The following is a 14,913-nucleotide window of genomic DNA, read 5'->3' on the forward strand; positions in this document are numbered from 1 at the left end:
CTTCCATCATACTTCATATGAGTTGGCCTGACACTATAGGTTTGCCTTCATTCATGAAAAACATCAGAATTACATGTACCTCCACATTTCACAAAGTGAATAAAATATTTTGGGAGATAATTGGGCTTTGCATGCTATTAAGCCACAGTTCCTCGGGCACGAGCCTGCATGAGGAAGGGGTGGGGATGATGAGAGCCTACAGTTGGGAAATTACCACAGACTCATCCTGAGAGCTTCTCATTCCCTGAGTAAAGCAGGGATAGAAGTTACAGGGCTCACACCTGGGATACAGGAAGCAAAGGCTATGAAGACTCCAGGATGGGAGTGGCTGAGAGCAGGGAAGTGGTCAGCCAGAGCTGTTCTAGAGGATGGAGGTAGGCCAGAAGCTGGAAACAGTGAAATGATCCTTCAAAAGAAGACAAGATAAGGATGAACTTCTAGTTTGTCAGTGTGCTATTTCTGAGCTTTAAATTTTCCTTAAAAATTTTTTAAAAGATTACTGGTTTTAAAAGTCATTTGGCTTCTTTCAGATGTTGCCTGTCCAGACAGAAATCTCCTCAGAACTTGTTGATAACTTTAAGAAAGAAGACACTGAGATTCCTATCAACCATGAAAGAGAGACAGGTATATTAGAAGATACACATTTTCTTACTCTGAATATTTGTAAAAATCATTATAAAACCTTACATGGAAGAGGTCACTGAAAACCTATGATCACGTAAGAATAATAAATTAATTATTGTACCTTTAGAGAAAGAAAACCTAATAGCCTTAAATCATTTCACCTACCTAATACAGTCTCTTTTCTGGGTCAACTGGAAATGACAAAGGAGAAAAAAATGATGTGGGTGGCAGGCAGCAGGGGACAGGGTGTGCAGGGACCTGTCTACCTACAAGGCTGGCTCTGCACAGATCAGGTAGCCCTTGCGAGTTACAGCCCAAAGCTGTTTTCTGCAGTTCCTATAGATCTCCAGTCTGAGATTGGAGACCTGACCTAATTTACCAGCTTTTACCAAAAGATGGTGATGTCCTTGCACTGAGGGTCCCACAAAGAGCAATTGGAGATTGTGCCCACTGTTGTGTGTGAATACTGTTATCACTTTTATATATTCTTTTCTTAATGAGATAGGCCAGGCAGAAGAATCCACTGAGCTGGCAGAGGTAACGTGTGCTGAAGTTGACAACTGCCTAACAACTCTCCCCTTAAATGACCAGTCTGAGCTTGCTGTGAGTACGGGGAGCTGGAGACAAGATTCTGAACTCTGTCCACCAGGTGGAAGCTGCCTCTCCTGGCATGTAGTCCATTTTCTCCTGGCCAAACCATCTGTCTTATTTTGACCATCCCCTCCTTTAGATTATTTTTGTCTGCCTTGTTTATGCATTCTCTCTTTTTTTTTCAATTTGGCTTTCCTATGGAATGAGTGACTTGGCTGGGTCTGCCTCATTCCCTCATTTGGGATCTGGCAACTGAGATGAAGGGAAAGGAACCTAATCTTTGGAGATAGGTCTGGTTTTTACTTACTACCTGTGGGAACTGGGCAAATTACTTAACATCACTGAGCCTGAAGACTCTCATCTACAAAATGGAGGTAATATCTGGTTCTCAGTATGGACCTTTTAGATTAAAAACAGAATGTGTGTATAGCACCTAACACACTGCTTAGCGTATGAAGCGTTCTGCCCCTTTCTCCTTTACTTACATTGGATTACCCAGACACATCGTACTGAACTGTGATGATAGTGTAATGATTTTTTAAAAAAGCAAACATACCAAAGGTTATTCCTCCAGATAGTTAGTCCCCTTGGGAAGTTCTGTGCTTAGTCCAACAATTCTGACACTATTGAAGACATTTTTGTAAGTTTTCCTTTTGTTTCCCTTAGTAAATTTGGAACACTCTGATTGTCTTTGATAATGGCAAATTTCTTCTGAGGGTGAATATTGATTTTTTGGAACAGCTAACTGTAATGAACAAAGAGCCTGGTATCTTAGTATTCAATGGAAATGCTTTTCTTTGGAGGTGTATAGTGGCTCCAATCAAATGATAAAAGAGGGCTTCAAAGGCACCATAATTAAATACATATTTTTTTCTGCAGCAAACAAAGATAGCTGAGGGTTTGCCTGAAAAATTGAAATTGGGTGATACACAGCAAGGTCAGATTTTTAAATCTATCATAAATAAGGCTTGGATAGTATATTTATATTTAAATATTTACTTGAAAAACTTAACATTTTCGTTTCTAATTTTCACCATTAGAAGTTACTTCAGGACATGAATTTTCTTCAGATTTACGAGAACAATCAGTAGAAATTCTGGTTCCTAAATTAAAAGACAAATCTAGGTAAGTGTTTTTCAAAACAAATATAAATCATGTAGATTTCTGTTAATGTGACTGCTTAATGAACAAGTCAGCTAAGTTATCCCCCTTTTCTGCATGTGGCCACGCCCTACACAAGGAGAGAGCATTGTGTGCAGTGTCTATAGAATGATTTGAGCAGTGGTAGAATGTTCTCCTGACCTACAGGTCAGCTATTATACCCCCAGTATTATCTTTGGTGATGTATTTCTCTGCAGCAAAACATTGAATAACCCCAGCCAAAAAACTTATATCCTTGGCATTAATTTACTTGCCACTGTGCCTCTGAAGCATTGGTCTAGGACAAGTGATGTTTTTATAGCTTTGAGATATAATTAAAATGAAGGAAACTGTACATATTTTAAGTGTATATATTTTATTGAGTTTTAACATATGTCTGTGACCACAAGCAGATAATGAACCATATCCATCATCACCAAGAACTTTTTCCTGCCCCTTTGAAATCCCTCCCTTCTGCCCTATTTCATCCCCCTCCCACCACCACTGCAATTGCTGATCTGCTTTCTGCCACTGCAGATAAGTTTGCAGAGTTAACAATCTTATATAAATGGAACCAAACACTATGCACTCTTTTTCTGTAGCTTCTTTTACTTAATTATGTTGAGATTCATCCATGCTGTATGTATCAGCAGTTCATTCTTTTATATTGCCCAGTAGTATTCCACGGTATGGCTGCGCTGCGAGTTGTTTATCTGATCACCTGTTGATGACATTTGGGTTGTTTCTGTTTTTTTGTTGTTGCAAGTCCTTAGGATTCGTGTATAAGTCTTTGTATGGACATGTGCTTTCTTTTCTCTTGGGTAAATACATAGGAGTGGAATGGTTGGATCATTGTTGGTGCATGTTAATTAAAAAAAAATACTGTTTCCCAAAGTGGTTGCAGCATTTTACATTCCCACCAGTAGTCTTTGAGAGTTCTGGATGCTAGACGTTCTTACCAATGCTTGGTAATGTCTTCTTTATCTTAGCCATTGCAGCGGAAGTCTAGTGCAAGTGGTGTCGAGCATCTTTTCATATGTTTGTTTTCCATCTATGTATCTTGTTCAGTAAAGTATCTTCAAATCTTTTGCTCATTTAAAAAATGGATTATTATTTTTTCTTTCTTATTGAGTTATAATAGTTCTCTATATATTACACGTACAAGTTTTTTTAATCAGATGTATGTTTGCATATATTTTGTGTCTTAATTATTTTTATAACTGTGTTTTTAAGAAGTAAAAGTTTAAAATTTTTGTAACATCTGATTTATTGATTTCTTTTTTAATACTTTATGCTTTTCTGAGACACACTTAAGAAATCTTAGACAAACTCATGATCAGTAGTATTGTTTCTTATGTTTTCTTTTAGAATTTTTAATTTTAGATTTTATTTCAGTTTGTGAGTAATTTTTATGTTAATTTTATATATTATGTGAGGTAGGGGTTGAGGATCTTTTTCCTTCCTTGCTCCCTCTCTCCCACCCTCCCTTTTTTCTCTGTCTTCTCACCTCTCCTCTCTTCTTTCTTTCATATGTTTGTCCTACTGTTCCAGACCATTTATTGAGACAATTATTTTTTCCCCATTTAATTTTCTTGGAATCTTTGTTGATGATCAAAGATCTATCACTGTGTAGATCTATCTCTGGACTCTATATTCTATTCCATTGATCTGTTTGTCTGTCTTTCCTTATTATCTGAATTACTATAACTTTGCTACTGTAAGTACTATATCCCATCTTGAAATGAGGTGGTCTTCCATCTTTGTCATTTTTTTTCTAAGTTGCTTTGAATATACTAGGTTCTTTGAACTTTCATAAAAATTTTAGAATCAACTTTACAAAAAAGTCTGTTGGGATTTTGACTGGGATTGTGTTGGCTTTATAGATCAATTTAGGAAGAAGCAACATCATATACATAGTATATCTTTTTATTTATTTAAAACTTTTCCTCTCAGTAATGTTTTATTGTTTTCAGTGTGTAAATCTTGCATATATTTTGCTGAATTAATCCCTATTTCATATTATTTGCTATTTTAAATTTTTTAATTTCAGTTTTTGAATGTTTTTTCTACAGAAATGCAGTTGATATGTGTATATTGATATTATATCCTTCTTAAACCCACTTACTAATTTTTTTATACTCCATTTGATAGAATTTTAGTTGCTGTGCACATTTTAAGTACTTAATTCCCAGTAAAATACGAGAAGTGAGCAGCTTGTTTTCTTCACTCCCGTAGCACAGCCCCAGAAGCAGTTGTGAGCATGACTGAAACAATTGTGCTTGTAGATGATATGATCACCTAAGTAGCCAGTTTGGTGAAATCTACAAGAAGGCTGCTAGAACTAATACGTAAAATTTTAAATGTGTAGTTATAGTTTTTAAAATTGTGGCAAAATATATATAATTTAAAGTTTATCATCTTAACCATTTTTAATTTTTTAATTTTTAATTACAGTTGATATACAATATTGTATTAATTTCAAGTGTACAGCATACTGGTTACACATTTATATAACTTACAAAGTGATCCCCCTAGTAGGTCTTGCGTGCTCACCTGACACCATAAATAGTTATTGCAGTATCACTGCCTATATTTCCTATGCTGTAGTTTACGTCCCCCTGATTATTTTGTAACTGCCAGTTTGTACTTCCTAATCTCTTCACTTTTCTCACCCAGCTCTCCAACCTCACTTCCATCTGGCAACCATCAGTTTGTTCTGTGTCTATGACTTTCTTTCTTTAGATTGCACATATAAATTAAATCATATGGTATTTGTTTTTCTCCCTCTGAATTATTTTGATCAGCATAATGCCCTCTATGTCCTCTATGTTCTCTCAGATGGAAATATTTCATTCCTTATTAAGACCGAGTAATATTCCATTGTTTAGATGTATGACTTCTTCTTTGTACAGTTGTCTCTTGATGGACACTTGGTAATTTCCATGTTTGGCCATTGTAAATAATGCTTCTTTGAACATAAGATGTATAAATCTTTTTGAATTAAGTATTTTGTGTTTCTTTAGATAAATACCTTGGGGTAGGATTGCTGAGACATATGGTAGTTCTAGTTTTCAATCTTTTAAAGTATGTTTTATTATGCTATTACAGTTGTCCAATATTTTTTCTCCCCTTTATTTCCCTCTGCCCAGCATCACCCCTCCTACCACCATTACCCACTGCCCTCCGCCTTAGCTCATGTTCATGGATTATACATATAAGTTCTTTGGCTTCTGTATTTCCTGTACTATTCTTAACCTTATCCTGTCTATTTTGTACCTACCAATTATACTTGTTATTCTCTCTACCTTTTCTCCCGTCCTCCTCTCTCCCCCTCCCTGCTGATAACCCTCCAAGTGATCTCCATTTCTGTGATTCTGTTCCTGTTCTAGTTGTTTGCTTAGCTTGTTTTTTATTTTTTAAGGTTCAGTTGTTGATAGTTTTGAGTTTGTTGTGATTTTACTGGTCATAGTTTTGATCTTCTTTTTCTTAGTTAAGTCCCTCTAACATTTCATATAAGGGCTTGGTGATGATGAACTCCTTTAACTTGACCTTATCTGGGAAGCACTTTATCTGCCCTTGTATTCTAAATGATAGCTGTGCTGGATGGAGTAATATTAGATGTAGGTCCTTGCTTTTCATGACTTTGAATACTTCTTTCCAGACCTTTCTTGACTGTAAGGTTTCTTTTGAGAAATCAGCTGACAGTCTTATGGGAACTCCTTTGTATGTAACTCTCTCCTTTTCTCTTGCTGCTTTTAGGATTCTTTCCTTATCTTTAATATTGGGTAACTTAATTATGATGTGTCTTGGTGAGTGCTTCCTTGGGTCCAACTTCTTTGGGACTCTCTGAGCTTCCTGGAGCTTCCTGGACTTCCTGGAAGTCTATTTTCTTTTCCAGATTGGGAAAGTTCTCCTTCATTATGTTTTCATATAAGTTTTCAATTTCTTGCTCTTCTGCTTCTCCTTCTGGCACCCCTATGATCAGATGTTGGAATATTTAAAGTTTCCTGGAGGTTTCTAAGCCTATCCTCATTTTTTTGAATTCTTGTTTCTTCATTCTGTTCTGGTTGAATGTTCATTTCTTACTTCTGGTCCAAATCGTTGATTTGAATCCTGGTTTCCTTCACTTGACTGTGGGTTCCCTGTACATTTTCCTTTATTTCACTTTGTACAGCCTTCAGTTCTTCCCCTATTTTGTGTCTGCACTCAACCATTTCTGTAAGAATCCTTATTACCAGTGTTTTGAACTCTGCATCTGATAGGTTGGCTATCCCCTCATTGCTTAGTTCTTTTTCTAGAGTTTTGATCTGTTCTTTCATTTGGGCCATATTTCTCTGTCTCATTGCACCTGTTGCATTGTAAGGGACAGAGCCTTGGCTACTCTCCTGGGTGGGGCAAGCCTCTTTGCTGCATTGTGTCACTGTATGTGGGGGAGGGATCAGAGAGGGGTTAACAAACAATGCTGCTTGTTCCACTCTTGCCCCTCTTTCATTTTCCCTGCTACCCACCAGCCAATTGGGCCCTTCTGGTGCTGACTCCTGGGTGGGTGGCTGGGTTTGTGTACGTTCTAGGACTTTTGGGCCCCTCTAACAGAGTCTCCTGTGAGACTGGGAGTTTCTCTCACCACCACACTGACCACAGGTTTTTATAGCCAGAGATATTGAGGCATTCTTTTACCGCCTTGAACCCTAGTTTACATGGCCCATCTCACTTCCCAGTTGTTCCTCCTGGTTTATCCACATGCAAATGTGGGGCCACCAGCTGCCACCTCACCCACCAGGTCCTCCAGATACTGCCTTGCTGTGCATCCTCTCCACTCTGACTGCCCATCTCCATCCCTCCTTCCAGTCTGGACAAATGTTTCTTCTTTAACTCCTTGGTTGTCAGTCTTCCAAATAGTTAGATTTTCTGGCAGTTCTGGTTGTTTTTTGTTTTTGAATTTGTTGTTGTCCTTCTGGTTCTGTGAGGAGGCAAAGTGTATTTACCTATGCCTCCATCTTGGCCAGAAGTCCTATTTTTAATTGTTTCAGGTAACTCCATACTGTTTTCCACAGTGGCTGCACAAATCTGCATTCTACCAGTACTTCACAAGGTTCCTTTTTCTCTGCATCCTCTCCAGCACTTGTTTGTTGTTTTATTGATGATAGCCATTCTGACAGGTATAAGTGATATCTCATTGTGGTTTTAATTTGTGTTTCTCTGATGATTAGTGATATTGAGCATCTTTTCATATGTCTATTGGCCATCTCTACATCCTCTTTGTAGAAATATCTATTCAAGTAGACAATATTTTTAAGATGCCAATTCTTCCCAAGTTATCTGTATAGAGTCTATGCAAATTCAACTCAAATCCCAGCAGAGTTTTTCATTTGTTTGTTAGTTGTTTGTTTTGTTGTTTTGGATGTGGAGAAAAGGGAACCCTAGTGCACTGTTGGTGGGAATGCAGACTGGTGCAGCCACTGTGGAAAATAATATGGAATTTCCTCAGAAAACTAAAAATGGAACTGCTTTTTGACCTGGCAATTCTATTGTTGGGATTATACCCTAAGAATCCTGAAACACCAATTCAAAAGAACCTATGCACACCAATGTTCATAGCAGCACAGTTTACAATAGCCAAGGGTTGGAAGCAACCTAAGTGCCCATCGGTAAATGAATGGATCAAAAAACTATGGTACATTTACACAATGGAATGCCATGCAGCAGAAAGAAAGGAAGAACTCCTACCCTTTGCAACAGCATGGATGGAACTGGAGAACATTGTGCTTAGTGAAATAAGCCAGGAGCTGAAAGACAAATACCATATGATCTCACCTATAAGTGGAACCTAATTAACAAACAAACAAGCAAGCAAAATATAATCAGAGACATTGAAATTAAGAACAAACTGACAGTAATGAGAGGGGAGGTGGGAAGGGATAATGGGGGGAAAGGGAGTAGGGTTTTCAGGAACATCTATGAAGGACACCTGGAGAAAGCCAAAGAGGGGTGGGATCGAGGGTGGGAAGTAGGGATGGCTGGGGTTGGGGGGGAATTGGAGGAGGGTAAAATGGAGACAACTGTACTTGAACAAAAATTAAATAAAAAATTTAATTAAAAAATATCAATAGGTATATATATAAAAAAAAGAAATTGCAGGTTATTTCTAAATTTCAGATGGAAATTTAAACATCTAATAATTGCCAAAACAGATTTCATAAAGAACTACAAAATGGGAGGGCTAACACACTACCTGTTTTCAAGACTTTTTATAAAGCTACAGTAATCAAGAGAGTATGGTTTTGACATAAAGATATATAAATAAATGGAATAGACTAGGAGGTCCAGAAATAGACCTACCCATATATGAACAACTGATCTGTGAAAAAAATGCAAAGACATTTCAGTGGCAAAAGGATAGGTTGTTTCTTCCCAAAAAGTGATGTTACAACAATCAAATATCCATACATACAATAAAATAAATGATTTTTGATCTTTACCTTCTACCATATAAAAAAATCACTAAAGAAATTGATAATAGACTGAAGTCTAAAACTTACATGAGAGAAAAGTTAAGAAAAAATATTTGTGAGCTTGGGTTAGCAAAGATTTCTTAGCTGTGGCACCAAAGATATTGCCTATAAAAGAACAAATTGATAAATTGGACTTAATTAAAATCAACAACTTCTGCCCTTTGGAATATATATAGTGTTAGGGGAATGAAAAGACTAGCCACATACTTGGAGAAATATTTGTAAGGCATATATCTAATGAAGAACTTAGACCCAAAATATATTAAGTATTCTCAAAATAATGCCAAGTCAAAGAAGTCAGGCCAAAAAAAGAGTACATATTGTATGATTCCATTTACAAAAAATACTAGAAAATGCAAACTAACCTACAGAAACAGAAAGTATATCAATGGTTGCCTGGAAATGGAAGTTCATTGGCTGTTTCATTCTTTTTTTTTTTAAATTGTGTTAAGAACACCTGACATGAACTCTGCTCTCTTAACAAAATTTTATGTGCCCAATATAGTGTTGATGCCTATAAGCACAATATTGTATGAAAAACCTGTAGAATGTGTTTATCTTACATTACTGAAACTTTATACTTGTTGAATAGCAACTCCACATTTCCCCCTCCCCTCAGCCCCTGGACATCAGCATCCTATTCACCCTATCTACAATTTTGACTCTTTTAGATGCCTCGTGTAAGGGGAATCATACAGTATTTGTCTTTCTGTGACCAGCTTATTTCACTTAGCACAATGCCCAAGTTCATCCATGTTGTTGCCTATCACAGGATTTCCTTCTTTTTAAAGGCTGACCAGTATTCCATTGTATGTATATACCATATTTTGTGTATCCCTTCACTCATCATGAGCATTTGGATTGTTTCCATATCTTGACTATTGTAAATAATGATGCAGTAAATGTTACTGAAGAGTGAAGGTATCTATTCAAGATCATGATTTCAATTCCATGGAATTGCTGGATCATGTAATGGCTCTATTTTTAATTTTTTTAAAAAACTGCCATACTGTTTTCTATAGTGGCTACATCATTTTACATTCTTACAAACAGTATGCAAGGGTCCAGTTGCTCCACATCTTCACCAACACTTAATTTTTTTTATAATAGCAAACCATAAAAGGCAAAATAGCACACCAAAAAATATAAGGAACTCTTACAATTCAGTAGCAAAAAATGAAGAATCATCTGATTAAAAATATAGGGAAAGGCTTTGAATAGACATTTTTGCAAAGAAGACATACAAATGGCAAACAGGAGTATGAAAAGATGCTCAGCATTACTACTCATCAGTTGATTCTAAAGTAGAGCCAGACAAACACTGCTCTGCAGCTTTGCCACAGCTCACTGCTTGCTTGTGGTCATACCCTGCCTTCCTCTTTACATGCCTGACAGAGAAAGGCTCAACAAAGGTTGGTTTTGCTTTAAATAACAAGTTGTTGTCGGGCAGAGGATCTATGGCAATGGATTGAAAGATAAGTTTGTCTATGTGATGCGGTATTCGCATGCACTGGGCTCACATTCAACAAAGGGCACATAAAGGAGAAAAGAAGTAGGGGCTGTGAAATGAGGGAAGGAGAAGGTGAAGGTGGTACAGTTCTGCTGATTCAATATATTTTGTTTTAGGAAAGAATCTGCTTTCAAGAGAGACAGTAAGCAAGAAACAAGGATGTTGGTAATAAAACAACTTTTATTGTTTGGGGCATTACTCCCAAATTTTAGGTATTTGCATACCATCTTAAAAATTCATCATGACTCTGCTCTTTGTCTGTATTTTTCTCAAATTTATCTTAAACTTATTTTAAAGGGAATTATTTCACTTTCAAATGGAAAATCAGCATTAGTTGAAACAAATGGTATATAAGCCCCCAAATAAATAGAATGGAAAATAACAAAGTTATCAAATCGAGATGTAGTTTCACTTATATTAGGCTTTGAGGCTAAAACCTATTATTGCTTTTTAAAAAAAGATTAGTAAGCAGAAGAGAAGTGTTAAAAACCTACAAACACTTGAGATTTATCCTGAATGGAAGCAGATATGTTAATGAATAGAATTCTTTTCCTCTGAGTCAGTGACTTGGTTTTGTTTCTCTGTGCACCAACTTACACATCTCCAGTTTGCCTCCCACTGTGGCTCTATGAATATGTAGTCATAGCATTTTAAAAAATCTCTATAATGAACATTAAATGGAATTAAAAAATTTTTGAGATCATGAGCTTCAAACAAATGAGTTAAGGTTCTTTCTGGCTTGCTTTTGGCAATGGTTCTTACTCTCCACTGCCCAGTCTTTTAACTGGAATCACCAGGGGAGCTGATGCAACTGCTGAAGCCTGGATCCCCCCCTGGATGATCCTGACTTAACTGGTCCAGGGTAAAGCCCAGGCATTGGGATTTTTTAAAAACCCCCCTCCTGGTGATTCTAGTATGCAGCCAACTTTAAAAACAACTGCTCTGGATACTTGTGTTTTTGTAAGTAACTTTCAACACTTTTTATTATTATATAAAACTAAAGAAACTGGGAAGCCTTGCTGTGTGATATTTTTATTGGACACATTCAGTGAAGCGATGCTTGCTCTTTACAAGACGCTGGGTTGAGGAGCCTTGGAACAAATGTGGGTGGTTCCGCCAACTATTCATATTCTTCTCGGAAGAGGAAGATGCAGATAGGCCTGGCTCCCAGAGTTCCTTTCAAAAATGAGTTCTCTACAAAATGTTGAGCTGCTAAACATTTTAAATTGGGTCTTCAAAAATAAATTCCTCTTAAAAACAGATAGTTTACCATCACCCACCTTAAAGGTTATGGGTTGTATTTTCAAAAATAAGGCTGAGGCTGGTTCCCTCCCTAAGGTGATTCTACACTTTCCATTTTAGGCACAGGGTGGAGGCTCCAGCTGATAGGTGTCAGGTCGAGAAGAGCATGTGAGGTACTGTCACCATTCAGGACTGTGCATTCATGAGAATCCTCCCTGGCCTGAAATGAGGAGTCGTTAGGAGCTGAGTGCTGCATCTCCTCTAGAGGCATGGCGGTGTAAGGACCGGGACCCCGGAGGGGCACCGCAGACAGGGCTCAAAGACAGATATATTATGTTAAAGTCAAAGCATATTTCTTATTAAAATTGAGCATAAATATTTATTTGTTATAGCATTTATAAAAACAAATCCAAACACAAAAGGATTTAAAAGTATATAGATATCAATGTACAGTTGAATAACCCACCAGAACAGATTAAATTTGCCCAAATCTCTAAACTTTATAGTCCAGGTCCAATTTCAAAAGGCTAAGGTTTAAATAGAAATGACCCCCTTATTTTTATTTTAGTTCCTCTAAAATGTAGACATGCATGTCTTCACAAAAAATTATTTTTATACTTTGTTTTGTTGTTCAGGTTAATATTTTGAAGTGACAGTGTTGACCATACTGAGGTGCCTCAGCACAGTTACCCAGCAGCATCTCTTCAGTTGCAATATCTGATTAGACAGGATTTTGTCATCCTTTACAACAGTGGTTTGGTTGAGAATTGACTAATGAAATAATCTGTTTCTTCTTCCCCTCCTTCTGCCTCTTTATTATGTAAGAAACCCTGTTATTTCTCTGTTGTCTAACTTTGTAGTGATATGTTTGTTTATTGTTACATAAAGAGTACCCACACCCCTTTAATAGTGCTCATTTGCTATCTGTGTCTGTAGAAGCTCAATTACAGGAAACACAGGAAACACCTCTTCTCGGAGAGCAATCAAGATTCAAGTTCTAGTACCACTGCACTATCTTGGACCGATGACCAAGATAGGAAATCCCTAAAACCATATCCTGGTAGAAGAAAGACAAGAACTAGAAGTAGCTTAAAAAGTAAGTTTGGTATATGTCTTCTTCCAGATCACTTTTCAAGTAAGCCAGTGGGTATTTATTTTTCCATATGTGATGAGAGCGGGTGCCAAAGAATTGTATGATCATGTGGATCTCCTTCCCTGCTACAATTACATTGAAAAGGCAAAACGTACCTATGTGAAACAGTATAACAATATGGACATGGCCAATGACTGTTAACATGTACTGTAGATGGGTGGAGTTAGGAGGTCAGATGGAGTTAGGAGAGGAATGTGATATGAGCTGGAATCATCAGGAAGAGTTTCAGGGGAGAGGTGGGTGGGACTTGAGCTCATCCTTGGGGAAAACCAGGTTTGGAGAAGGAGAAGCGCTGTAAGTTAGGTAAAACTGCAAGGGCAACCTGAGGGCATGAGGACAGCGTTCAGGAACACCATCCAGAGCAGAAGTTTGTGCTGGGTAGTGAGGAGCACAGTTGAATCATTACAAAGGGATCTTAAGAGCCAGACATTCGAGCCAGTTGTAGTAAATAAGAATTACTTCTCACCAGGACATGAGTAATTGGGAGAGGAATAAGTGAATTTTTGTATTTCTCCTAAGTAAATGTATCCATTGTACATGTTTCCCTTTCATTTTAGTCTTGCCACTCTCCCCTCCCAGTCTGCGCAGTGACCATGAGAAAGACCAAGTAAGTAAATTTTACCCGGGCTGCCTGCACAGTAGCGTGGCACAGGTCCATCTGTTTAGGGTTAAACTGCATCATTTTTTTTCTAAAAAGAAAACAAAACCTTTCAGAAATATGAGAATAACAAGCACTGGTATGTAAACCAGAGTCAGCAGAAACTGGAAGGACTTCTAAACGTTTAGCGTGAATCTTGAGTAAAGGTTTAGGCACTTTTTTCATTGTTCTCAAATGTTACTGACAGATAATCACAGTGCATACAATCTGGGCTGTTCTGATTTACTGCAAATGTGTGCTCTTTTGAATTTACTTTTAAAAATAAGCTTCTTGGTTTAATTCTTCCCTTACTGTTCAGTTTGTTGATGTGTTACTTCCAAAGCTTTTAGAGATTTAAACATTTAAATCTTTATTTTGCAAGTGGTTGAAATGCCTTCAGGGCTATATAAATATTGAGTAAACCCTCAAAGTTTCTTAATTCCCTTCACTTATCCTTGTTTTATAGCAAAATGGTTAAGAGAATGAACATCAGTGACCTCCAGACCAATTTTGAATTGCCTGATTTTTCCTGTGATTAGCTGAATTGTCTCTCTGAGCAGTTGGCTTTTCTTCCTTGTTAATTCAATGAGACCTGTCTGTCTGGCTGCCGGGGTCCTGAGGGGTGGACTGCGATGTGTTTAGAGCTCCAGTCAGAAGTGGATGGATACCTGCCCTAACCTGCCTTCCTCCTTCCACCAGGGAGCTGTGGCTCTCTGGGAATCTTAGGGTCTCTGGGGTTCTGCAAGGACAGAGGCTACAGATTAAACCTGTGAGCCAGAGGAAGTACCCAAAATATTTGTTTAACCTGAAATAATGTTGTCAGAAATAGAACAAACGAACAGTTTTTAGTAAATGCATCCTTTATTTTAAATAAGCACCAAAGAAACATCAAAGCTTTGAGAATCCGTAAATTGAAGCTGTGTAAGTGATAAGAACTCCATGCTAATTTTCAGTGAAGGCATTGCTGACTTTGTACAAATACTGGTTTTCAAAGTTCACCTCTCTGTGTTGGAGTATAAGAGAATAATTTCGAGCAGGGGTCAGCAGACTTTTTCTGTAAAGGGCCAGCGAGTAAATATGTTTGACTCCGTGGCCACAGGGTTTCCGTGGCGACTACGCCCCACTGCCGTTGCAGCACGCAGGCTGCCGTGGACACCACCGGGATGCACGGGTGTGCTGTGTTCCGATAAAATTTTATTTACCAGAACCTGATTTAGAGCAGCAGTTAACTTGGTATAAGGAGACTAAATGGTAATGGGAAAAAAAAGTACCATGAAGTTAAAAAAAAAACCTTTAGTAGTTATCAGAATGACCAGGGTGACTTGTTAAAACATGGGTAGCTGGGTCCTGTCCGCAGAGTTTCTGACTGAGTAGATCACAGGTGGGGCTGGAGAATTTGCATTTCCCTCAGGTTCCCAGTGTTGCTGATGCTGTGGTCTGGGACCTCACTTTGAGATCTTTGCTTTGGAATTACTTTTGATTTAGAATTATCAATTGATATATG

At 37.6% G+C, this 14,913-nt stretch overlaps 1 protein-coding gene across 1 annotated transcript in view; it reads left to right on the plus strand.

The window, feature by feature from the left end:
• The window catches only part of SYCP2L (synaptonemal complex protein 2 like), a 77,929-nt gene that overhangs the window by 41,795 nt on the left and 21,221 nt on the right, over positions 1-14,913 (plus strand). The window contains exons 15-21 of the mRNA XM_045189165.2: positions 531-624; positions 1,130-1,326; positions 2,095-2,152; positions 2,256-2,340; positions 10,494-10,542; positions 12,556-12,715; positions 13,330-13,379. Of these exons, the coding sequence (XP_045045100.2) occupies positions 531-624; positions 1,130-1,326; positions 2,095-2,152; positions 2,256-2,340; positions 10,494-10,542; positions 12,556-12,715; positions 13,330-13,379 (693 nt within the window). The remainder of the gene's footprint in view (positions 1-530; positions 625-1,129; positions 1,327-2,094; positions 2,153-2,255; positions 2,341-10,493; positions 10,543-12,555; positions 12,716-13,329; positions 13,380-14,913) is intronic.

The sequence above is a fragment of the Desmodus rotundus genome, chromosome 3 (assembly GCF_022682495.2).
Source record: "Desmodus rotundus isolate HL8 chromosome 3, HLdesRot8A.1, whole genome shotgun sequence".
NCBI classification, from domain to species: Eukaryota; Metazoa; Chordata; class Mammalia; order Chiroptera; family Phyllostomidae; genus Desmodus; species Desmodus rotundus.